At 42.1% G+C, this 25,642-nt stretch overlaps 1 protein-coding gene across 7 annotated transcripts in view; it reads right to left on the bottom strand.

Moving 5' to 3' along the window:
• sulf1 (sulfatase 1) overlaps window positions 1-25,642 on the bottom strand; it is a 390,572-nt gene that overhangs the window by 33,417 nt on the left and 331,513 nt on the right. For all 7 annotated transcript variants that reach the window (XM_060822708.1, XM_060822711.1, XM_060822709.1 and 4 more), the window contains one exon: window positions 19,621-19,750. In XM_060822708.1, coding sequence (XP_060678691.1) covers window positions 19,621-19,750 — 130 coding nt within the window. The remainder of the gene's footprint in view (window positions 1-19,620; window positions 19,751-25,642) is intronic.

The following is a 25,642-nucleotide window of genomic DNA, read 5'->3' as shown; positions in this document are numbered from 1 at the left end:
TAAAATTCGAGAGGTTGGTTGCTGGAAAAGCATGGCAGGTCAGGCAACTTCCGAGGAGCAGGAGAAACAATATTTCCATTCTGAATGATCCCTGATAAAGGGCTTATGCCTGAAACATCAAATTCTCCTGCTCCTCAGATGCTGCCGGACCTGCTGTGCTCTTCCAGCACCACTGTCTCAACTCTAATCTCCAGTATCTGGAGGTCTCACTTTCTCCATATTTAAAAAATCACAAAGCACAACTTAATCATTGTATCAGCAATCTGTGGTTTTTGTTTTTAAAATGTCAGATCCCTCTGCATCAGTGTTTCTTTATTCATTCATGGGATATGGGCATTACTGGCTGGGCCTGCATCGGTTGCCCAATACAAATTGCGCTGAAGAAAGTGGTGATGAGCTACCTTCTTGAATTGCTACAGTCCTTGTAGTGTCGGTTGACCCAGAGTACTGAGAAGGTGGGAGCTCCAGATTTTAACTCGTAGACAATGAAGGTATTGTTTTAAAGTTGCTGAGAGGTTGGCTCAAGATGGAGTCTCTTTATCTTAGCGAAGACTACTGTCGTTTCTGAGTGAAAGGGCTGCCTACTGACCCACAACTTCAAGATCCCATTTCTCATTTTTAACTAAACATGAAGGGGTGCCAATTGGCCAATTCAGGGCAAACGATTGCTGAGTGACTGCTCTAGACACAGTGTGGGGTTATGACCTTTAGACCCCAGCATCAGATTCCTGACTCAAAAACCAAATGCAGCACTTTATATTTGAAGCATAAAGAATGGTTTGCATTTACACAGCATCTGACACAATTTTAAGATGCTCAAAGTGCTTTGCAGCCGATGAGATACAACGAGCTTTTAGACTTCAGCACTTCTGGCACCTCGTGAGTTTTGAGAAGATTTGTAGCTCAGGTTGAGGTTCTGAATGGTCTTGACGAAACAAATTAGAGGAAACCCTCAAGACCATCAATAATACCCTCACTGGCATAAAGTTCACTAACGAGGAGGAAAGCAACAACAAACTGCTATTCCTAGATGTTGCAGTACAGCAAACAGCCAATGGGGAACTTCAAACCAGCGTCTACAGGAAAACAACACACACGGACCAAATATTGAACTACAGAAGCAATCACCCAACACCCACAAACGAAGCTGCATCAGAACATTATTTCAACAAGTCACCACACATGGCAGCACAGAGGAACTACACGAAGCAGAGGAAAATCACCTTTACAGCCGATTCAAAAAGAATAGGTCTCCAATGAACACAGTCCACTGATTTCTCAGCAACAAACCCAAACAAGCAGACAAAACGCGTCCAGAAACCCTAGCCCCTCTCCCCTACATCAAAGATGTCTCGGACATGACTGCCAGACTACTCAGACCTATTGGCATCAAGGTAGCCCACAAACCCACCAACACACTAAAACAGCAGCTAATGAACTTGAAAGACCCTATACAGACAACAAGCAACACTAATGTCATTTACAAAATACCTTGTATGAACTGTAACCAACAAACATGTAGAAAACTAGCCACCAGGATACATGAACATCAACTAGCCACAAAAAGACATGAGTGACTCTCACTAGTATCCTTACATATGGATGAGGAAGGACACCACTTCTACTGCGTCAACATATCCATCCTAGGACAAGCCAAACGGAGACATGCACGAGAATTCCTCAAAGCATGGCGTTCCAACCAGAACTCTATCAACAAACACATTGACATGGATCCCATTTACCACCCCCTGAGAAAAAGAACAGGAAATGACATCACCATAGGAAATGACATCACCACAGGAAATGATATCACCAACCCAAGGAAACCCAAACACATAAGTAGAAAGCAGGCTACACCACCAGTGCTTAATCAGGAGGCTCACTGAAGATGTTACCTAGTATGGTGACAAAATGTCTGAAAACAAACCTTCCAGATCAGCCAGCAAACCTACATCCACATCTGGTACTTTTCAGTATTCAGTGGCTCCCTCATAAAAAAAGTCCCAGACCTTGAATCTCCTGTCCTATTTTTCTAATCGACCTGCTCAGAGATGTCATCTCACACCTCTGGAGCAGGTAGGACTTGAGCCACGATCTCCTGGACCAGAGTTAGGGACATTGATGCTACGTCACCAGAACCCCCTTAAATCGCATGAGTTTTTGCTTCACTTGATCTAATTTAGCCAATTTTCTTTGTAATTGACCTGTTCAGAGATGTTATCACACACCTCTGGAGCAGGTGGGACTTGAACCAGTGTCTTCCAGTCCATGGGTAGGGACACTATCACTGAGCCACAAAACCTCCCCTTGAATTCCCTTCCAAATGTTTCTTAATAGTTTGGGATAATTGCTCTTTATTGCTGTGACTTTATTGGCTTTCAGGCTGAATAGAACTTGCATTTCTCCCATACTTGAGGTACTATCAGTACTGAGATGCTTCTGCTCAATGAAGACATGTTCGTCAGTCTTGCCTTGTACCTTAGAAGTGAAGTTACAGCAAAAGTGTAAATACAAGTGCGCACTCTGTGAAACAGGATGCTAATTCAAGACATTTCTGTAATCATGAGTTGATTCAAAATCACAGAGTTATCACAGCACAGACGATGACCATTTAGAATCATGGAATCATGCAATGAGGAAACAGACGCTTTGGTCCAACTCATTCGCGCTGAACAGATATCCTAATCTGAATTAGTACCATTTGCCAGCATTTGGCATGTATTCCTCTAAACCATCCCTATTCATATACCCACTCAGATGCCTTTTAAATTGTAACTGCACCTCTATAAATTCCTCTGGGAGCACGTTCCATACACGCACCACCTTCTGCATGAAAAAGCTACCCCTTAGGTCCCTTTTAAATCTTTCCCCTCTCACCTTAAACCTATGCCCTCTAGTTTTGGTTCCCCTACCCTGGGAAAAAGACCTTGCCTATTTACCCTATCCATGCCTCGAATGATTTTATAAACCTCTATAATGTCACCCCTCAGCTTCTGACTCTCCAGGGAAAATAGCCCCAGCCCATTTAGCCCCTCCCCATTACTCAAGCTCTCCAGTCCCAGGAACATTCTTGTAAGTCTTTGCTGCACCCTCTCAAGTTTAACAACATCCTTTCTTATAGAAAGTCGACAGATTGTATGCAGTACTCCAAAGATGGCCTAAGCAATGTTATGTATAATTGCAACATGACATCTCAACTCCTACACTCAACATTCTGACCAATGCAGGCAAGCTTGCCAAATACCCTCTTCACCACCCTGTCTACCTACGACTCCATTTTCAAGAAACTATGCACCTGCATCCAGAGGTCTCTTTCCTCAGCAACATTTCCCAAGGACCTACTGTTAATTGTGTAAGTCCTGCCCTGATTTGACTTTCCAAAATGTATCACCTCGCATTTGTCTAAATTAAATTCCATCTGTCACTCCTCAGCCCATTAGTCCATCTGATCAAGGTCCATTGTAATCTGAGATAATCTTCTTCACCGTCCACTACACCAACTATTTTTGTTTCATCTGCAAAATTACAAACCTAACTTCCCATATTCACATCAAAATCACTTATATAGATGATGAAAAGCAATGAAAAGCAACACTTGTGGCACACTATTGGTCACAAGCCTCCAGTCTGAAAGGCAACCCTCCACCACTACCTTTTGTCTCCTACATTCAAGCCAATTTTGTATTCAATTGGCCAGCTCCCCCTAGATGCCAAGAGATCTAACCTTATTAACCAATCCACCATGTGGAACCTTGTCAAACATTTTGCTGACAATGTCTACTGTTCTGCCTTGAGCAATGTTCTTTGTCACCTCTTCAAACATCTCAGTCAAGTTCGTGAGAGACACTTTCCCACACATAAAACCATGCTGACTATTCCTAATCAGTCTTTGCCTTTCCAAAGACATGTAAATCCTGTCCCTCAAAATTACCTCCAACAACTTACCCACCACTGACATAAGGTTCATTTGCCAATAGTTCCCTGGGATTCCCTTACAGCCTTTCTTAAAATAATAGCATCATGTTAGCCAACCTCCAGTCTCCCAGCACCTCACAGTAGCTGTCAATGATACAAGTATCTCAGCAAAGGGCCCAGCAATCTTTTCACACAAAGTTCCAGGAAACACCTGATCAGGTTCCAGGGATTGGTCTACCTTTATATGTTTTAAGACCTCCAACACCTCCTCTTCTGTAATATGAGCTCTTTCTTAAGATCTCAATTTATTTTCTATTTGATGCATTGGGCTTGGTTTGGTGATGAAGTCATCAGGTGGGTGAGACACCCGCTCTGCCAATGTAACTAACTGAACCCACTGTGTGCCAATCAGCTCAATACAAGCTGGTGGGTGAGCGTGGGCAGTTTTCTCAGCCTATGTTAAGCCGTGTTACTGGTGTCCCAGTCACCAGATGCTGCTCACCAATCGGAGTCTGGCAGCTTCTATATCCTAAAGACTGCTGGTCAAGGCCTACTCTACTGGGGCGGGCAGTGGCAGGGAGAAATCCTGCAGTGAGACCTTTATCCCTTAACTGACTTTTATCTTCTCGTCATAGGATGGGGAAAGGGATCCACAGAGGAAGTGATGTCAGAGAGGTCGGAGGTAAGGACAGGGTTTTGCTTCCAGAGATCACCCCACCCAGTGCCTCACCTTTTCCCCCAATCTGAGCTTCAGATTGCACTCAGGATTGAGACACCTGGGGACACAGCATCCCCCACCCCCACTCAAACCCAGCTGCTGACTGCCCTGGTTTCACAGGCTGAGATTTGAGCCATTTTCTGTGGCCATCATGAAAGCAGCTAGTCAGGGAGGTGGCCAGGCACGGATCGCTTAAAAGCTTTAATTGAAGCAGGTCACGAAAATCCCTCATGGACCTCTCACCCAGCACTGAATTAATGAGGTGATGAGATGGGAGAAAGTTATCTCTCCAGGACTAACCTGCCCTATTATTTGCCCTTTTCACTACCTCCAGAGAGGTACAAATTCCATCCATTATAGCTGTGTTGACCTTTCTAAAGAGAAAATAATGTATGGCCACTCTCCCACCCCCAAAGTCCTGCATATATGAAGGCACTATCTGAAAATGAAGAGAGTTCTCCTGGTGTCCTGACTACTATTTATCCTCCTAAAAATATGATTTGGAGATGCCAGTGTTGGACTGGGGTGTACAAGGTTAAAAATATTACAACACCAATTTATAGTCCAACAGGTTTAATTGGAAGCACTAGCTTTCTGAGCACCGCTGTTGAACTATAACCTGGTGTTGTGTAATTTTGAACTCCAAACAAATAGGTCAACTAGTTAATTATCTAACTACTGTTGTGAAACCCCGATGTGGATAAGTCAGCTGCTCTTTGGGCTATACTGAGGTTGCCATAAAATCCATTTCCTGACTAGAAGGAACACTGTCTGTTTCTTTAAAACAACTGGTTGACAAATGTTGAGGTTGAACTGCCATAGGATGCATGGGCCTCAAGTAGAACTGAGGCAGCACAGGCTACAATATCTGTCTTAACCTAGTGACTATTAGTGAACAATCCAAATAATGACTTACAATTCTGTATTTTATTGACTGGGAGACACTTTGGGGAATATTGAAGTTATGAAAGGTGCTATACAAAGATAATTATTTTTCTTCCTTCTGTCTCCTGTTTCCAGTTGGTTAGCACTGAGCTTCTCACTGTTGAAGTACTGAATTAAGTTAATGTTGTTTTGCATTTTTCAGCTAGGTATTATCTTGGTTTCTTTGTCATCTTTAGGTTACACTATTAATGTGCTTATATTTGTGTTACTAAACCTTTTCTCTGCAGCTACTTTATTTGTAATGCTCATTCTTTATTCCATCTTCTATAAGTTTATGAATATATTTGGGGTGTTTATCCCAAGTTTGTTGTTTGAAAGTACAGATGCGTTTTAAATACTTAGCATGTTGTACTTCTTTTACCTGAAATATGATGGAACTCTTTTCTTGTATTGATTTGCTTGGATTGTTCCCTCATTGCTTTGAAGTCCAGCCCTTTGTAAATGTAAAGAAAAAAATCCTTCCTATCTTTGGAATTTCAGAATTGCAGGTCATATTGAATTGAATCCTTCTGTGTTTGGTGTCCCACAGTGTTTATTCTCTGTACGTTGTTGGGAATAATTTGTTCAAAGATAAGAATTGTTTCCCATGCTTCCCACTGGCACTGGGTGAAGATGTAGCCATGCAGTACATTTTCCAAATCTGATTGTAACCACTGGGGAACATGACTTCAAGTTGTCTCTCAATCAACTTTGAGACGGTTCTCTTAAATTTATACGTTAAGTCCTTATCTTTAATTCTGTGCTACTATTTGCCCGAACCTGGAAGAAAAATCCTTTCATGTTCCCTTTAATATCCTTTAATATGAATTACTCAATTACCGGACAGTCAACTCCGCAAATACTCACACACCTGGCTATCCATATTTGTAATTGATGACCAATTTATACATTTATGCCTCATTTTCCATCCCATCAGTTGGTCCTGTCTATGAAATACATTTCAATGAATTTCTCCAGAAGCAACTTCTAAATCCATGGCTTCCGGTGCCTGGCAGGGCAATCAGCAGCAGATATACAGAAACATTACAATGGCAAGTATCCATCTCAGTCATCCAACACCCTGACTTGAACGTATGTTGCTGCTTCTACATCATCACTGTGTAAAGATCCTAGAGTACCCTACATAAAGACATTATGAGTCCCTTCACCATGTGGACTGCAGAGTTCTAAAAGAAGGCCCACCACTGCCTTCTCAGAGTCAGCTCGATATGTACAATAAATGCTGGCCTTGCTAACAATGACTGCATCCCAAGAATTAAGTTTTGAAAAAGTTAATACCTGAGCAGCACTGGTGTACTCAATAGAGAAACACAGTTACGTTTTTTTAAATTAGTTTGATTTATTACTGTCATATTTTTGTTTAGTGGTAGTCCTGGAACTCCTGAATGAGGTAATTGAGAGTTCAAGCCCTACCCAACTGAGTGCCTGTAATATGGATTAACAGTAAGTTGCAGTACTAAGGGGGACCTTCAATGTCATTTATTTATTGGTGCTATTTATTGGATAAAATGTTCAACTGGGACATTTTGCTTGTTTAACATTGTTTAAACATTCCTGAAGAAGGGCTTATGCCCGAAACTTCGATTCTCCTGCTCCTTGGGTGCTGCCTGTGCTGCTGCGCCTTCCAGCAACACATTTTTCAGCTCTGATCTCCAGCATCTGCAGTCCTCACTTTCTCCTAGTTAAACATAAGACAGCATGTTGCTTTCCTGATTGACTATTTTATTTGTTCCATTTGGAATCTTGCTTTGCAAACTCAAGTGTTTAATTAAACCTACAAAACCTTCTGGGAGGTGCTGAGGTTATGATTAAATCGATTTCCTGACTAGGAGGAACACAGCGTGATAAAGGCAGTCATGTAATATAACCAGTCTCCACATGTTGAGTTTGAACTGCTAAAGGATGTGTAGGTCTCAAATAGAACTGACAATCAGCACAAGTTTACAGCACCTTTCCTCACTTTGTGACTACTGGCCATTTAAAGTGGCACCCTTTTCTGGTAGCTACTTAGCACATTAGAAAGGGAGTAGTCAACGATGACCACAGAATACTGGTTAAATGCTAATGGTGGGATGGATAGAAGTGGAGGAATTTGTTTAGTCTCCTTAAACATAACAATAGTTGGTGGGAAACAAAAACATAAATTCTGAGGAAGGGTCACTGGACCTGAAACATTAACTTTGATTTCTCTCCACAGATGCTGCCAGACCTGCTGAGCTTTTCCAGGAATTTCTGTTTTCGTTTCTGATTTCCAGCATCCGCAGTTTTTTCAGTTTTTAAATAATTAGTGAGAAATCCTTTAACTTCTGTCACAGATAGCTATGTTTTTGTTTTATTTTTCTGGTCCCTATTTTTCATGGTACTATAGCACTGAGGTGCTCAAAGCTGTGCCTAAAGAATCTGTGTGCTGGAATGATCAAATTTCAACCGCTGAGTGAGTTGTGTAGTGCGGCTATTAGAACAGATTATGGGTCTAACTGAGAATTGTAGAGGAGACTATAGAAATGGCAGCTATGCTGCATTTCCTTTATGTTATCTACAAGGTGAGCAATTGTACATTCAAATACAATGTCATGCTCAGATCCACTAATTCATCACCGTATGTCTATTACAATCTAGAATGCTGCAGTGTGCAAGAGAGGAGTGCAGCAGTGGGGATTTATAGAGCAGAGTTGGATTGGCTTGGAAACAGAGGTTTAAAATGAGTTAATGTGCCTACCTTCCCATTTGATGATAAGCTTTGCAAAGGCTCCCTCCTGGTAACTACTCTTGGTCAATGGGAAGATAGCTCAAAGTATCCTGATCTTCCTGTAATTAACTTTAGCAGGCGGTAAATCGTCTGGAACATGCTGTGACTTATGTTGAATGTGTTAAGAAAAGAAAAGGTGTGTTCCAGTTATCTAAAAGCCTTTCCCTTTGGTGAGGAAGCAGCTGTCATGTTTCTGGGTTTGAAAGTGTTCTTGTCTGTCAGCGTTTAAGCTCTGCTCTCAACTCATTTAACCTGGGAAGTTCCAGGTAAACTGTGCACACGGTTAAACTTGGAATTCTTGGCTGGAATTGCAGTTCATGACAATTTAACATCTTTAAATGTTAGACCCACCTATCCCGCAAGGGATTCTCATCTGTCAGCTTCTGACCATGTTAGCAGTTTCTGGTATTTTAATTTGCTGCCTACGCTGAAACCATTCACCTTGGCAGGTTACAAAAACCCCCAAAATATCTAACTTCAACATATGTCCAGAAAACCATTGCAGGATTTATTTTAACTGTGAACAGAATACTTAATTAGAATCATACCACAGGCTCTGGTGATGGTAGAGTTGTAATATCACTGGATTAGTAATCTAGAGTATCTATTACTGTGGGGACAAAGTTTAAATTCCACGATGACAGATGGTAGAATTTAAATTCCATAAAAATTAATGAAAAGCTACACTAACGGCAACAATGTAACCATTGTTGACTGACATATCTGTCTCATTCATTAATGTCTTTTAGGGAAGAAATTGCCCATCCTTATTTGGTCTGCTCTCCATGGGACTCCAGACCTACAACAATGTGGTACACTCTTCACTGTCCTCTCAAAGGGCCCCTTCACACCACTTGGTTCAAAGCCAATTAGAGATGAAGAGGAAATGTCCTAACCAGCAGAGTTAAAAATCACACAACACCAGGTTATACTCCAACTGGTTTATTTGGAAGTACTAGCTTTCAGAGCGCTGCTCCGTCATCAGGACAGCCACCCGATGAAGAAGCAGCACTTCAAAAGCTAGTGCTTTCAAATAAACCTGCTGGACTATAATGTGGTGATGTGGGATTTTTAACTTTGTACACCCCAGTCCAACTCCAGCACCTCCAAAACATGACTAATGTACCTCACACTATGGACAATTTAGCATGGCTCTTTCACCTGACTAGCACATCTTTGGATTTGGGATGGCACGGTGGCTCAGTGGTTAGCACTGCTACCTCAGAGCACCAGGGACTCTGGTTCAATTCCCACCTCGGGCGACTGACTGTGTGGTGTTTGCACGTTCTCCTTGTGTCTGCGTGGGTTTTCTCCAGGTGCTCTGGTTTCCTCCCACAATCCAAATATGTGCAGGTCAGGTGAATTGGCTGTGCTAAATTGCCCATGGAGTGAGGTACATTTGTCAGGGATAAATATAAGGTGGGGAAATGGGTCTGGGTGGGTTACTCTTCAGAGGGTCGGTGTGGACTGGTTGGGCCGATAGGCCTGTTTCCATACTGTAGAGAATCTAATCTAACCAGCAATGGTGACGTACATGAACAAATAATATAAAAATACTTTTCTGATTTGTACTAACTTATTAAATGTTGCTATACAGTAAAACACAATACTTTTAAATACTTAGTTTTTGTGCCTTAACGTGTCTTTTTCAGGTCAAAGAACAAAACCCTTTTCATTTCTCTTAAATTCAGTCCATTTACTGCAACATAAGGAAATATGTATAATTCTACTCCATTTGCGTTTTTGTTAAAAAAAGACACTGTTTTTCTGCGTGTACAGGACTTGCATGTTATACGCACAGGTGCAAAAATCCAGCTTGACGTTAAATGTTCTTGACTCCAGCAAGGTGGCAAAAATATGGCGGGTTCAGCTTTCCATTGTCATTTAACCTTTCAATGCTCCATTGCAACACCTGAGGGTGGAATTCTCTAAACACTCAGGAAGGTTGAAGCAGGGTATTGGTACAAGCCTGCTTTACTGCTGAACGCTTGGAGCAGAGTCTGGCTATTCCAGAGGAGTCCCCAGATCAGGCCGAAGAAAAACATTCTTTATTTCATGAGCTGACATTGAAAACCTGCCCTCAGACTGCCCCACCTCTATCCCTCAATAACAATCCTTCCAGAATTGATTGTCAGTTGCCTTTTCAAATGCCAGCACCACTAAATACCCCATGGGAATATGGCATGCATGAACCAGAGATGGGCATTGGGTTTCTCAAAGCTTTTCCACCATTGAATCATGGCTGACCTGAACCTTAAATCCATTTACTTACCTTTCCTCCAAATACTTTGATACTGAACTGACAAAAAAAACCTCTCAGTCTTGGAAATACTACATGACCCAGCACTCACAGCTTTCTAGGGGAGTAAGTTCAGCACAGCTGCCTGTTTGTGAAAAACTCTCAGATTTTGGCTTATCCTAAATTGTAAGGTTTCACTGCCCTTACTCTGGATTCTTGCACCAGGGTTAATAGTTTCTCAACCGAGTCAAATCCATTCATGCTCTAAACAATTGGCTTCTCCCTCAATCCTCAGCTCGAGGAAGCACAAGCTTCAGGGTTTGCTCAGGGCCAGCTCAGAAACACGGAGTTGAATTGCCATTCTGACAACTCTCTCAGAACGCAAAACAGTCGTGGAAAGGCAAACTAATGCCCCCTTCCACCTCTTCACAACAGTCAGCTAAACATAAAGGCCCTGATAGCTACTGTCAAACAGTAAATACATGAGGTTAAGACGCTGAGTGCGCAGGGTGCCATCTAGGTTGAGGTAGGCTGGCAGATGGGTAAGGGCAATATGCCAGGTCAGTAGCGGGCCAACTGGGAAAGTCATGGGGTGCCAGGATGCAAAGTGGTGAGCGGCCCAGGTAAGTGATGCAGTAATTAGGGGTAGATCGGGGTGAATGGGAGAAATCAGGTCCAGAATGAAGCAGGGAGGGTGGGTGTTTGGGACTGGTGGGTGTAGGGAAGAGGCATCTATGGGTGGGTCATGTTTGCTCCATTCAAGCAGTAGGTATTTGAGGTTAAATCAGGTCTGGCTGTTTTTTCCTGAATAATTCTTTTACTTAATTTCATTGAAACCATCCGAATTATCCAATTAAAATGGAGACTTTTGGTAGGTTCCAGGCAGAGAGAAATTCAATTTCTGAAGCAATAGCTTCAGACTCTGCTATAATGGGGATTCCTCCGGAACTCCGTGTACATCTCCCAGCTGTGCTGCCTGGCCATCAGAAAATCCAGACCTGCTGTTTACCTTCCTCCAAGACTAATACATCCTTGCAGTAGTCAGTGCCCAAATTGTATGCAAACCTCCACATGAGGTAGGTCTAAATTTATCTGAAGCATACCTTTCTTCACTTTGTATTCAAGCCCAAGTTGAGATATAGGTCAATAGTTGCTCAGGCAGCATCCGAAGAGCAGGAGAGTCGACATTTCGAGCATAAGTTCTTCATCAAGATCAGCTCTTCTTCATTCCTGATGAAGAGCTTATGCCCGAAACGTTGACTCTCCTGCTCCTCGGATACTGCCTGACTGGTTGTGCTTTTCCAGTGCCACTTTTTTTGACTCTGATTTCCAAATCTGCAATCCTCACTTTCTCTCGTATAGGTTAATATTCCATTCATCTATTTAATTTGCATTGGCTCTTTGCAATTTGTATGTTTTGACTCCCAATTCCTCTGCTCACTTGACAAATGGTCAGATTTATTGGTTGGGGATCCAAAATTGATGTTTTCATATTTTCTCTCAGTAACATCCATCTGCAGTTGTTTTGATCACTCACTTAATCTGTGTGTAACACTCTGGAAATTCCTGTTCCGAACCATACAAAGTACTCTGCTTCTCGATTGACTGTCATGCCGAAATTTAGATACACTATTTCCTATTCACTCATATTACACTATATTGTAAAGACCCAGTTAAGAATTCAATTCTGGTCTTGCTGCAATTGGAAAGATGTTGTGAAACTTGAAAGGGTTCAGAAAAGATTTACAAGGATGTTGCCAGGGTTGGAGAGTCTGAGCTACAGGGAGAGGCTGAATAGGCTAGGGCTGTTTTCCCTGGAGCGTCAGAGGCTGAGGGGTGACCTTATAGAGGTTTATACAATTTTGAGGGGCATGGATAGTATAAATAGACAAGGTCTTTTCCCCAGTGTGGGACAGTCCAAAACTAGAGGTTTAAGGTGAGAAGGGAAAGATTTAAAAGGGACCTAAGGGGCAACTTTTTCATGCAGAGGGTGGTACGTGTGTGGAATGAGCTGCCAGAGGAAGTGCTGGAGGCTAGTACAATTGCAACATTTAAAAGGCATCTGTACGGGTATATGAATAGGAAGGGTTGAGCAGGATATGGGCCAAATGCTGTTAAATTGGACTAGATTAATTTAGGATATTTGGTTGGCTTGGACGTGTTGGACTGAAGGGTCTGTTTCTGTGCTGTATAAATCTATGTCTCTAAGTCTGGGCAACACTACTTGTCACAAACAGCCTAAAAGATAATTTATTCCCCTTATTTCTAATTTGTCTCTTGTGGTTATTTAAATATCAACAACAAGGCTATTTTCCCTCGTGCTCCATTTGGTTGCCTAATACTTCATGTCTCGGTTTGTATATCTAACTGTGTGATTCTGATCTGCCTATTTCTATTCCACTGACTCTCATGGTCTGACACCATTTGCACATTTGACCATTTGCCATGGAGTTTCTGAATCTAAGTTGCTTTCATAAATGGGAAGTGGTATGGTTTAAAACCAATGTCTCAATACCTCCCCAATTCTGGCATCATCCCTAGAATGAGTGCTCCCTTTAATATTCTATTACCCTAAAACATAGTTTTTACTACATCATTAAACGAACTTCCTGAAAGAAAGATCCAGCTTTGCATATTTGCATAATGCTTACAGGGTCATTATCATCTTAATGGGGAGTATGCAGGTTGGTTCAATTCCTGAAACCAGTTTCTGAGCATTCCTCTGTAATAGTGTTGGTGTTGGCTCCAGGGAGAATTTTGTACTGCAACTGATGTAACCATGTGCAGAATTGTGACCTTTAGCAAAGGGCCTTTCATTTTAGCACTTTTTATAACTGGAAAGCTTATAGCAGCTGATGTAGAACCGATTCGAGAGATTAGATTAGTTAGGGAGAGATTGCTGGTTAAAGCACAGCAGGTTAGGCAGCATCCAAGGAATAGGAAATTCGACGTTTCGGGCATAAGCCCTTCATCATTCCTGATGAAGGGCTTATGCCCGAAACGTCGAATTTCCTATTCCTTGGATGCTGCCTAACCTGCTGTGCTTTAACGAGCAACACATTTTCAACTGTGATCTCCAGCATCTGCAGACCTGATTTTTTACCCTTTAGGGAGAGATTAGATTGGTTTCGTGAAACATCAATCTCATCATTACTCTCTTTCCACCTTTTTGCTAAAGATTGGTTAGTACCATTTTTTAGGTGATTGCAAGTCAAGAGCAGGAAGAAGGAGGGCTTTCAAGCTCCTGGGTTTGGCAATGGAGGCAGTGGGCAGTTTCCAGGGCAATAACTTTTTTTATTTATTCACAGGATGTGGGTGACACTGGCCTGGTCACGGCTAATTTCCCAGGGGGCAATTCAGAATCCGCTGTGCACCTGGACTCACACGTAGGCCAGCAGTTACTTTCCTGGAGGTTAAAAATCCTACAACACCAGGTTATAGTCCAACAGGTTTATTTGGAAGCACTAACTTTCTGAGCGCTGCTCCTTTGTCAGGTGGTTGTGGAGTATAAGACTGTAAGACACAGAATTTATTGCAAAAGTTTACAGTGTGATTAGATTAGATTAGACTTACAGTGTGGAAACAGGCCCTTCGGCCCAACAAGTCCACACCGACCCGCCGAAGCGAAACCCACCCATACCCCTACATTACCCCTTACCTAACACTACGGGCAATTCAGCATGGCCAATTCACCTGACCCGCACATCTTTGGACTGTGGGAGGAAACCGGAGCACCCGGAGGAAACCCACGCAGACACGGGGAGAACGTGCAAACTCCACACAGTCAGTCGCCTGAGTCGGGAATTGAACCCGGGTCTTCAGGCGCTGTGAGGCAGCAGTGCTAACCACTGTGCCACCGTGCCGCCCACAATGTAATTGAAATTATATATTGAAAAAGAACTGGGTTGTTTGTTAAGTTTCTCATCTTTTAGAAGGAACAAGTTGGTTCATTTCTTTCATGTGTAAATCGCAGAACTTTTTCAAAGTTACATTTTCAAGTGAACTTTAACAATTGGTGTCATATTGGCCCAGATAATGCATTTAAGGTGAGAGGTGCCCTGTGTGAGACTGTATCTGCCATAATGGTCAGACTGATTCTAATCTAAAAAATGGATTTACAGAAACTTATATGGATTCATGCAGTATTTGAGCAAAATAAAATGTAATTCTGCAAGTACAAATTCATCCCATAAACTTGTGTGTGTGTGTGTGTGTGTGGAGGTAAGTGGTTATGAGTGTCTGTGAGAGAGTGTGTGTATGTGTGTGAGTGTGAGTGTAAAGTCTGTGAGAGGGAGCGTGTGTGGGAGTGCACATATGAGTGTCTGCGTGAGGGTCTGCAAGAGTGTGTGTGTGTGTGTGTGTGTGTGTGTGTGTGTGTGTGTGTGTGTGTGTGTGTGTGTGTGTGTGTGTGTGTCTGTCTGGGTGTGTCTTATACTTCACAACCGCCTGATGAAGGAGCCGTGTGCCAAAGTCTAGTGCTTTCAAATAAACCTGTTGGATTGTAACCTGGTGTTGTGTGATTTTTTTAACTTTGTACACCCCAGTCCAACACCGGCACCTCCAAATCATGACTTTCTCTAAAGGACACTGAACCAAATACAATGACAAAGTAATGAGTTAAGAGCAGGGAAGGCCAAAGTGAAGGAGAACAAGAGGTGGGTGGGGGAGGAGAAGCTTTAAGTGAGTTAATTTGGCAACAAAGTGTTGTCTACTGAGGCAGATCACTACCCTTGCTGATCAAAATCAGGCAACTCATGGCACAAACTGGGCAGGAATGAGAGATGACGGCTGCAACATCCAATACTTGTATTAATTCACAGGATATGAGCATCACCAGCTGAACCAGTATTTCTTACTGTTCCCTAATCGCCCAGAGGGCAGTTAAGAGAAACCCACGTTGCTGCAGGTCTGGAGTCACATTTAGGCCAGACCACGTAAGGACAGCAAATCTTCTTCCCTAAAGGACATTACTGAACCTGATCATTATGACAACAGGGTCTGTTAGGAGAATGAGCTACAAAGGGCCTTGGAGAAGAGAATATTCTGTGAGATTTTAATTAGGATCAAACAGTCTCCCACTGAAAACCCCAGTGCGCGTGTGGAGAGACTTCATGGTTGCTATTGAAAGATTTGGTCGAAAGATGGAGGGCAGCAGGATAACAGTATACAGTGTGACCTCACGAACCTCCTTCTGAAAGGCTCTAGCCATCATTCTGTAACCGTTGGGTATTTTTCACAATGAAACATTGGACTGGGATGAGTTGATCTATTGTGGTCATGCGGCCCGTGGACAAGCCCATAAAGACCTTACTCTTGAACACCTGAGAAAGCTAAGGTAGATCATAAAACCATAGGAAACAGGAACAGGAACAGACTCTTTGACTGCTCAAGCCTGTGCTGCCATTTAGTCGGATCATAGACTTCTTTCAGCACAACCATCCCATTTTCTCCTACTTATGGTCCCCATATCAGCTTTACTTTCTCCCTAGATTACCATCCATCCATCCCTTTGTCTCCCTAACTGTTGTTCTTCCACTTTGGACTCCATTTCAGTCTATCCACTTACTCCTTTCCTTGCATCCCCCAGGTATTCAGTGTATATACCACATTTTCCTAGCTACTATCTGTTCTTTATAAGCATCATCGGTCTTGCAATGTTAACTCTATTTTTCTCTCTCCACGGATGCTGCCAGATCTGCTGGGTTTCTCCGGTAATTTCTGTTTTTGTTTCAGATCTTTAACATCTGCAATTCTTTGTTTCGCCAAAGTTGTTCAATGTGAGCGCAAGTTCCATTAGGTGGACACTGACAATCTGGCCTCATTGTAGCAAAGACTTTTCAGACATTCAGGTGGGAAATGGAAGCAGAGGGGTTGTCCATGGTGGAAAGAAGACAGCTAGGTCCAAGGAGCTGCAAAATTACTGGAGCATGTTGGAAGAACTGTGGATGTAAGAGGGGGAAAGAAACTAAACAAGGGGAATAAACAAAACACAGTTGAAGTTGGAAGAAATCAGTTCAGTGGGGAACAAATGCGCTGCAAAAATAGGTCCAGCAGGACAGCGCTGTCGGTGGATCTTGGGAAGGGAGCTAAAGCTATCTGGCGATGAGGTTGGGTGTCATGGAGAGATGATCTCCAGGGAGGATGAGATCTGTAGCAATCTTGGGAACAATGGATTGATGTTTTAGTGGTGAGGTCATGGTCCAGGAGTGAGTTAAGAGGAGTTGTCAGTGAATTGGCATTCAGCCTTTGTTTGGAGAGGTCCATACCCTAGACAGTAACCGCAAATCCATTTCAGCAAGGACAGCTGCTTCCTCCTCACATTAACATACCCTTTTTTTAAAATCTTTTTACTATTGTTTACTGTATTTGCAGGAATATCCAAACCAAACTTCATCACTGAGTTAATATTCATTTGCCTGTGGCCTCCTTAACTCCCACAAAAGTTGGCATTGGAAGAATTTCATTTCATAAGCTCCTATTTTTCATCTGATCTGTTACTGAAGATCAGAACAACCAGTCTGTTGTGGCGTAATAATGGACAAATCAAGCTTCCTCACACTCATTCACAGTGGATATTAAAGGCAGAAAATGTTAATCTCAATGCAAAAGCCAAGAACTGAACCATGAAAACAACATTAAAATGGGGAATGGTTCAGTACATGTTGCAACCAAAATCTTTCTCATTAACTCCTACATAAAGAATTTTAAGTGTTTTTTTTCCCAGTGTCAACAACAGGGAACTAAAATATCACAGACAACACATAATATATCAATCCTATGACACAAGCACTTACCCAAAACTGAGCATAAAATTACTAACTGCTGCAGAAGACCACAGGAGTGCAATACCTTGGGGATAATCCCATTATAATTGAAGCATTCAGGCACTTTTCACAGTTAAATACATTGGTGCTTGGAAGTGATAGAATGGAATGTAATAAAAGAGGCTCTAGTGGATCAGTGCAATCTTAAACCTGCTTCCAGTTGGGCATTTCAATGTAGAATATATTATCGCTTGTTTTAAAGATTACAAGAGAATTTGACCACCTTTGAGACTGATTTATGTTAGTCTCTGTGTACAGGGGGATTTCTTAGGTAAGCCAGGGTTTCTGAACTATTAACGTATTAACAACTGATAGATGGTTATTAAGGTTGTGTAGAGATTCTCATAGTTCTGTTTCACCATGGTTTTGCACAGCTGTAAAGGAATAGTTACTGTAGGTGGGATGACTTTGTGTTATTCCTGCTTCAGGTAAGGCTGCTGCCATTTTCAATCGATGCTTCACTTGGACAGTAAAAGTCTTTGTCTTTCGATATTCACAGTTTCAAAAGGCACCACCCACAATCCACCCAAAGAAAGCAGATATTGTTTATCCCAACCAATTGTGTTTCCAGTTCTCTTTGGGCCACTGGAGACTAGGCAATGAGGTTACAGATTGTCATTAAAAATAATTCTGCTGCTGCTGATGGTCCACAGTTCCTTGTGGATGCCTAGTTTTGAGTTTCAAGATCTATCCCAATTTACAAATGGTAGTGCAATTAAAAGATACACATTGTATAAACAGAGTTGAAAAGCAGTTGGTCCAAAGATTAAGAGAACTGGATATGTCTCCTAAACTACGTCCAAAAGCAAGAACTGCAACTCCAGTGTTCTGAATTCTTAAATTGCTTCGGAAATATCAAGAACTGACAATGGCAGACTTAGAACATCATAAGCAATTTTAATAATTGATACCAAAAAAATTAGTCTTTTTAATGTTTAAATGAAACTATAGAAAATAGAAACACTGAAGATAGGAGCAGGAGGAGGCCATTCGGCCCTTCGAGTCTGCTCCACTATTCAGCACAAAATGGCTGATCATCCAACTCAATCGCTTAATCCTGCTTTCTCCCCATAACCTTTGATCCTATTCACCCCAAGTGCTATACCCAGTCACCTCTTGAATACATCCAATGCTTTGGCATCAACTACTTCTTGTGGTGATGAATTCATTACCAGGAACATCCTTCCTGCATCTACCATGGAATTTTATACGTATATGTGAGATCTCCCCTCATTCATTTATCTTAAAGCAAGTGATGCTGCTCTTAGTGATATATCATTGTTGGGCAGCTGTTGGGACCAGAGTTAGGCTTTCTTCCCTTAATTATTAGCTGGGGAGAGAGTCTGACAGTGCTTTGCTGTAAAATCCGGCTCTTATGTGTGTGAGGGAGGAATGTTGGTCAGGCGATGGGAGACCTCCCTGGTTTTCTTTAATACCCTTGATGTCTAATTGACAGCAGAGCATTTGATAACAATGTATTTGGAAGAAAAGGTAATGAATCCGTCCTACAGGATTTCATTGAAATGTCAATTTAGGCTAACATTCAATGTATTGTGAGAGAAACAGAATTCACTCACAGGGATTATTCAGGTAGAGGATTATTCAGATAGAATACAACACAATTATATTCTTGGTGACAGATTTTTTTTATATAGCAGCAGCATTTAAAAGGCATTTGGATGGGTATATAAATAGGGAGGGTTTGGAGGCATATGGGCCGGGTGCTGACAGGTGGGACAGATTGGGTTGGGATATCTGGTCGGCATGGATGAGTTGGACCGAAGGGTCTGTTTCCGTGCTGTACATCTCTACAACTCTATGAGTAAGTCTTCAAAGCTCGTGAAGAGGATAGTAGTCATGCATTCTACTTACAGCTGACTGTGAGTTTTAATGATTGGCACCAGGTTTTTGCAACTTTAATTAGGTTTACAACCTACCCTTGTAGTAAGTTCTCTGCGCTAAACAACTTTAGACTTTGACAATGGTCCGGTGATTCCTGTAAACTGACACGAGCAACTGACACGAGACAGCGTAGCTTCAAACAACGTTAACAAGCTGAAGTAGATGCAGACCTCCTTCACCTACGTTCTTAAAGCCAGTCAGGAAAGTTTTGGGTTTCCAGTGCAACATAATACATTTGCTTGCTCGTTAGTATAAAGCAGCAGACATACTAACCCATGTAAGAGAAAAAGTAGCTAATTTATGGTTAAGTTTAGCTGTGCTTATTTACCTGTCCTGGCTGTTCGCAGGCGGTCTGGTACTTTGCCTGTTGGCACACTTCTTTCACTCTTTCATACTTAGGAAGGTAATTGGTTTGTTGTGCATCACCAGCTCCCTCTTCTTTCTTACGGAGTAATTTGCTGGAAAGAAAGGAGTAACAAAATTTTCTCGTGAATTGGAAAAATGAGGCTTTTTACACTTTGTACTCTAAAAGCAATGCCCAGTTACAACATAGCAGCATAATTTCAATTAGGAGAACTTTTGCCCAAAATATAAATTTTCCAGCTCCTCAGATGCTGTCTGACCTGCTGTGCTTTTCCAGCACCACACTCTTGTCTCTAATCTCCAGCACTCACTTTCACCTAGGTAATTTCCCATGGCCAATCCACCTAACCTTCACATCTTTGGACTGTGGGAGGAAACTGAAACACCTGGAGGAAACCCACACAGACACAGGGAGAATGTGCAAACTCCACACAGACAGTTGCCTGAGGCTGGAATTGAACCCAGGTCCCTGGTGCTGTAAGGTAGCAGTGCAATGTGTCATCCCAAACATTTTTCTTATCCTCTCAAAAATGTGTGGCTGAACCCTCAACCACGAGCAGGCAGAAAGAGTCTTCCCCTCTCCCTCAGCATTCCAGAGGTGACGCTCCATTCTACTGCCCTGTTACCCCTGACAACCCCTCTCCTCCCTCACAGCACCTTCTGATACAAGTGCAGGAAATAAAGTACCTGCCCCTCTGTGCAGATCTCCCTGCACTTCTTCGGAGGTGAAACAGAAATGGGTTTGCATTCTTTCAATTTAAAACAATGTATCCTCTATTTGCAAAGTCGTTTCTTCTAAATTGGGGAAACAAAATGCAGGTTGGTATCACCGGAAACCTCCATTTGGACTACACTCATCAGCTTCCTCCCATTTCAATTCCCAGCTCCATTCGGATTCGGTCTTCTTTTTCCTAAGCCTCCTATACTGTTCCACTGAAGCCTGAGCTGCAATGAAGAAATACCATCTCAGCTTTTGATTCGCCACTTTACAACCTTTCAGACTGAGTTCAACTACTACAGATCAGAGAATCTCTGCTTCTATCTCCCTTAATGATTTCACTAATTCCATTTACACTTAACACATGCTTTTTCTCAATACTTTCTCCTTGCTGATAAATATGCCTGCCTTTCAGATTTTTACAGACGTTTCCAAACCCCATTTTCCCATCTCTACTCCTGTCGTGAACCTATGACTCTGTTACGTTTTGATAAAAGGTCATTGACCTGAAACATTAACTCTGTCTTTCTGACCATCTGAATGACACCTGACCTGCTGAACATTTCCATTAATTTTCTGGAAGGGACTCATTTCTTCCCGATAAAATGATGAATTATTTAATGCTCGCTTCTACATCATAGAGTCATAGAGATGTACAGCATGGAAACAGACCCTTCGGTCCAACCGAGGCATCTGATTAGCCGCAGATCAACATGACACTCTGCTTTCCAAAACCAAAAGGAACATGCTTTGTATTTGTAATATACTTTATTTTTATATTTAATATACTGACACACTTGTCTTGATGCTGTAACCAGCGAGAGAGAGAGAAAGAAAGAAAGAGAGAGAGAGACAGAGAGAGCGAGAGAGAGCAAGAGCAAGAGAGAGTGAAATAAGTTATACAGAGCTGAATTTATGAGATTAACCTCCAAAGTAATCTGCTGGAAACATGTCAACTGATTGATGCACATTGTCTAAGTGTCACATCTACAAACACAGAGAGGTGAACATTAATTTTCTGTCAGTAAGACATATGTTACCCTTCACCACGTTAAGATAATTGATGTAAGTTTCAAGAGGTAGCCACTAGTCCTCAGGTAAGAAGTGTACGCGGAATCACAAAGACTGGAGGAAGAAAAATCAATATCTATTACAGCAGTGAGTCCAAGGTTTAATGTTCCTTTCCTTGAGCTTGGTTCTCATCAGTGCTCAGCATTTTTTTTTGAGATGGTGAGTCGCAGTCCATGGAATATGTTGACATTCAGGAAACTGAGAGCTAATCATAATTAAGTCTCTGTCCTTTAGATGGATGCTCTGATTTGTGAAGTTGCTAAAATACTCACTTATAAAGCAGGTATTAGGAATATTATGCCACAGATCAGAGTGGATGATTTAAATTTGTTGCTGGTGAAGAAAGTGGTTTCTCACATGTTATTGACAGGGGCTCATTCTAACTCAGCAAGTGATTCAACAAAAGGATAACTCCACAAAGAACTCAAACTAACGTTAGTGCATGTTTTGCTATTTCATTTGGCCTTTTGAGCATTCTTGACAAAGCGGTGACGAAAACATATTACATAGTTAGAGCAAACTGCTTCCTGATGGATATCAAGCTCAACATGAATTAACAGAGGCAGCTGAAGAGACATCACTGGGACAACTATTGAATTCTGCTGATTCTGCTTTCATCTCCTTATAGCTCAATCATGCTTCAGTAACTTATTAATGAGCTTCACCAACTCCATTCCCAGGCCTGATGGGATAATCATGGTGGCTCAGTGGTTAGCACCGCTATCTCACAGTGCTAGGGACCTGGATTCAATTCCAGCCTTGGGTGACTGTCTATGTGGAGTTTACATGTTCTCCTCGTGCCTGTGTGGGTTTCCTCTGAGTACTCCCATTTCTGCCCACAATCCTAAAGATGTGCAGGTTAGGTGAATTGGTCATGCTAAATGGCCCATAGCATTCAGGGGTGTGTAGGTTAGGTGTATTAGTGTGGAGGATTGGGTCTGGGTGGGGGACTTGTTAGGCCAAATGATCTGTTTCCACACTAGACATTCTATTCTATTCTAAAATGGTTGTTAAAATAAATGAGAATTATTTGGCAAAAGTTGTCTTATCATACAATTCTTATAGCAGCTATTGTAATGTAAGATTACATCTCTAATACTGAGGAAAAGGTTATTGAGGTGAGGATTGAATCAACCTGATAAGGACATACAAGCTAGGACAGGAAGTAGGCAATTCTGCCCCTGGAGACTGCTCCCACCATTTATTATAATAACAGCCGATCTCATCCCAGTCTCAACTCCACTTTCCCACCTGCTCTCCATAAGTCTTCAATGCATTACTCATTTTAAAAAATCTGTCCATCTCCTCCTTAAATGTACTCAATGTCCCAACACCATCTACACTGTGGGACAATGAATTCCACAGATTCATTTGAGAGAAGTAATTTCTTCTCATCTCTGTTTGAAATCTGCTACCCCTTAATCGAAAACTATAACCTCTCATTCTAGACAGCGCCACACAAAATATATAACAGAGGATGCAAAAGCCTATTAGTTAGGTTAGACCAATTCAGTGTTATCTTTTTGTGGATTATAGTTGCCAAAGCTTGAGAAATAAACATATGTCTACTATGCCTATCTACGTTTACTTTGTATATCTTCTATAGTATTTTACATACCTCAATGAGCTCTCCTCTCATTCTTGGAACACAAGAGGTTATAGACCTAAACTGCTTAATATCTCTGCATACGACAAACCCCTGGTCTCTGGAATCAATCTAACAAACCCCCTCTGAAATGTCTCCAATGAAACTACACCCCTCCTCAAGTCAGGGGACCAAAAAAGACAAATGCAAAACAAAACTGACTTGCTTGCTTTAAAGCTGAAAATGTGTTGCTGGAAAAGCGCAGTAGGTCAGGCAGCATCCAAGGAGCAGGAGAGTCGACGTTTCAGGCATGAGCCCTTCTTCAGGATGTTCTCAAACAGACTCGCTACCACAGCCACATCTCCTTCCTCAGCACCTGTCTACGGAACCGACTAATCCCACATGGACTCCGGACTACATTCAGACCAACAAAATTTGGACCCAACCAGGACAACCAGTACCTACAACAAATCCGAAGCCTCCAGCAACAGACCTCCCTCTGGATCTTCTCCTGCCCCTTGGATGCTGCCTGACCTGCTGTGCTTTTCCAGTAACACATTTTCAGCTCTGATCTCCAGCATCTGCAGTCCTCACTTTCTCCTAGAAAATTTTGCTTGCTTTAAACCCTTCCTACATGTTGTTTCCAGGGAATCTAGAGAGATTAAAATTGACTCCACTAATGATGTTAACTGGTCAGCCTTTTAAGGGTGCCTAATCTTAAAATAAAATTACCCATTTACTTCTCAATCTCTGGCAACTATATTTAGCAAGAAGATAACACTGAATTGGTCTGACCTAACTAATATGCTTTAGTAATCTTTGTTATGCTACCAATTAATCCTGCCATCTTAACCTGCCAACTAAGATTTGAAGATTATTCAACAAATTTCAGTACGAACACTGTTACCTGACTTCTTTGATCACTGGCACTCAGTAGTTTGTGGGAGGTTGGATAGAGACAAAACAAACTGTCGACGCTGGAATCCAAGGTCCAGAAGAAGAAGACTGGAGGAACACAGCAAGCCAGGCAGGTGGAGCACCTCCTGATGCTGCCTGGCTTGCTGTGTTCTTCCAGCCTCCTGCTTGTCTACCTGTGTGAGGTTGGTGGCAGTTTCCTGTCTCCTAAAACATTGGCTTGTCCATGGGGTTGTCAACTCGGTTGAGCATCACCCGGTGTGTTTCAGGGGCAGCAGTCTGGGGTGGCAGTCACTGTCATTATTACTTCAGAAGCAAATAGTGAACTGAGCAGCTGCACAACCCACACAGCCATGATTTCTCTGGACTCTCTTCATAGCCAGCCAAGCTGCTTGTTTCTGCTGATCTCTTCCAATGCACTTCCAAACATTCAACCAGCAGAGGCCACAAACCTCCGTGACACAACCTCCTAGCTGTCAGTGTCAATGTTCGCCATCTTCACATCCTCATGTGCAGATGTCTTTTGTAGTGGAGGCTGGGATTCCCAGAGAATTGTGACCCTGTGGCCAATTACTGAAGAGAGGGTTTTGTGCACATGGGTCTCATCCAGCCAGTGAACATGGCTAAGCTAGGGCAGATGTCACTGGCTTAGTGTGAAGAATGTACATTGATGGAATCAGCTTGCTGAAGGATTTCTGAATTGGTGACCTTGGCCAAGGTTTGTGTCTGATAGAGGTAACATGGGAAATAGTTTTCCCAAGATGCCCAAGGGAGTGGTTGTGACAGGAGGTGATGGCTAAGTGGTATAATCTCTAGACTATTAATCCATAGACCCAGGTAGAGTTCTGGGGACCTGGGTTTGGATCCTGCCATAGAAGAGGGTGGAAGTTGAATTCAATTTGAAAAAAATCTAGAATTAAGGATCTAATGACAATGATGACACAGCTGTGAATTGACAGAAAAGCCCATCTGGGTCACTAATATCCCTTTAGGGAAGAAAATCTGCCATCTTTACCTGGCCTGACCTGCATGTGGCTCTAGATCCGTCGAAATGCAGTTGATGCTCAACCTACCTCTGGGCAATAAGGGATGGGTAATAACTGACTCTCACATTCCATGGGTGAATAAGAAACATGTTGTTACAAACGCTGGTACAGGTTCATGATCTTTGCATTGTGCGCATCCTAGGGCAGAGACCCCTTGCTACAGGAAAGAACTGAGGAGTTATCCTCTAAGTCTTGGTCAATATTTGGTGAAGTAACTGCGAGCACATTGAAGCTTGTTTAAAACACATATGATCACCATTCACTCTCAACGCATGGACTAGACCAAGGGATTTCCTCATGGGTCCTTCCATTTTGCCACTGCAACTTGGCTGGAGGTGCAGCAGACAGCTCAATGATAGATATAAATAGAATTCCACTGCACTTCTAACAAATGTACAACAAGCAAGATATTCTGAGCCTGGTTATTAAATCACAAATAGTTCCTTGATAATTAGAGAAGATGAAGGGAGTGAAAGTTCATGTGGCACTCTTAATGAATACTTCTGTCAGGGTATTAACTCCAGTGTATTTTCCCCAGACAGAAACCCAAGATCATGAATGAAGAATGTCTGCCTCACTAACATATCATTTCAATGACTTCCAGTCTGAGCAATTACATTACACCAGCTTTAAAAAAAAATAGAACGTAATG

Source organism: Hemiscyllium ocellatum, chromosome 4 (assembly GCF_020745735.1).
Source record: "Hemiscyllium ocellatum isolate sHemOce1 chromosome 4, sHemOce1.pat.X.cur, whole genome shotgun sequence".
In the NCBI taxonomy this organism is placed as follows: domain Eukaryota; kingdom Metazoa; phylum Chordata; class Chondrichthyes; order Orectolobiformes; family Hemiscylliidae; genus Hemiscyllium; species Hemiscyllium ocellatum.
This window is presented reverse-complemented; position numbering and strand designations above follow the sequence as displayed.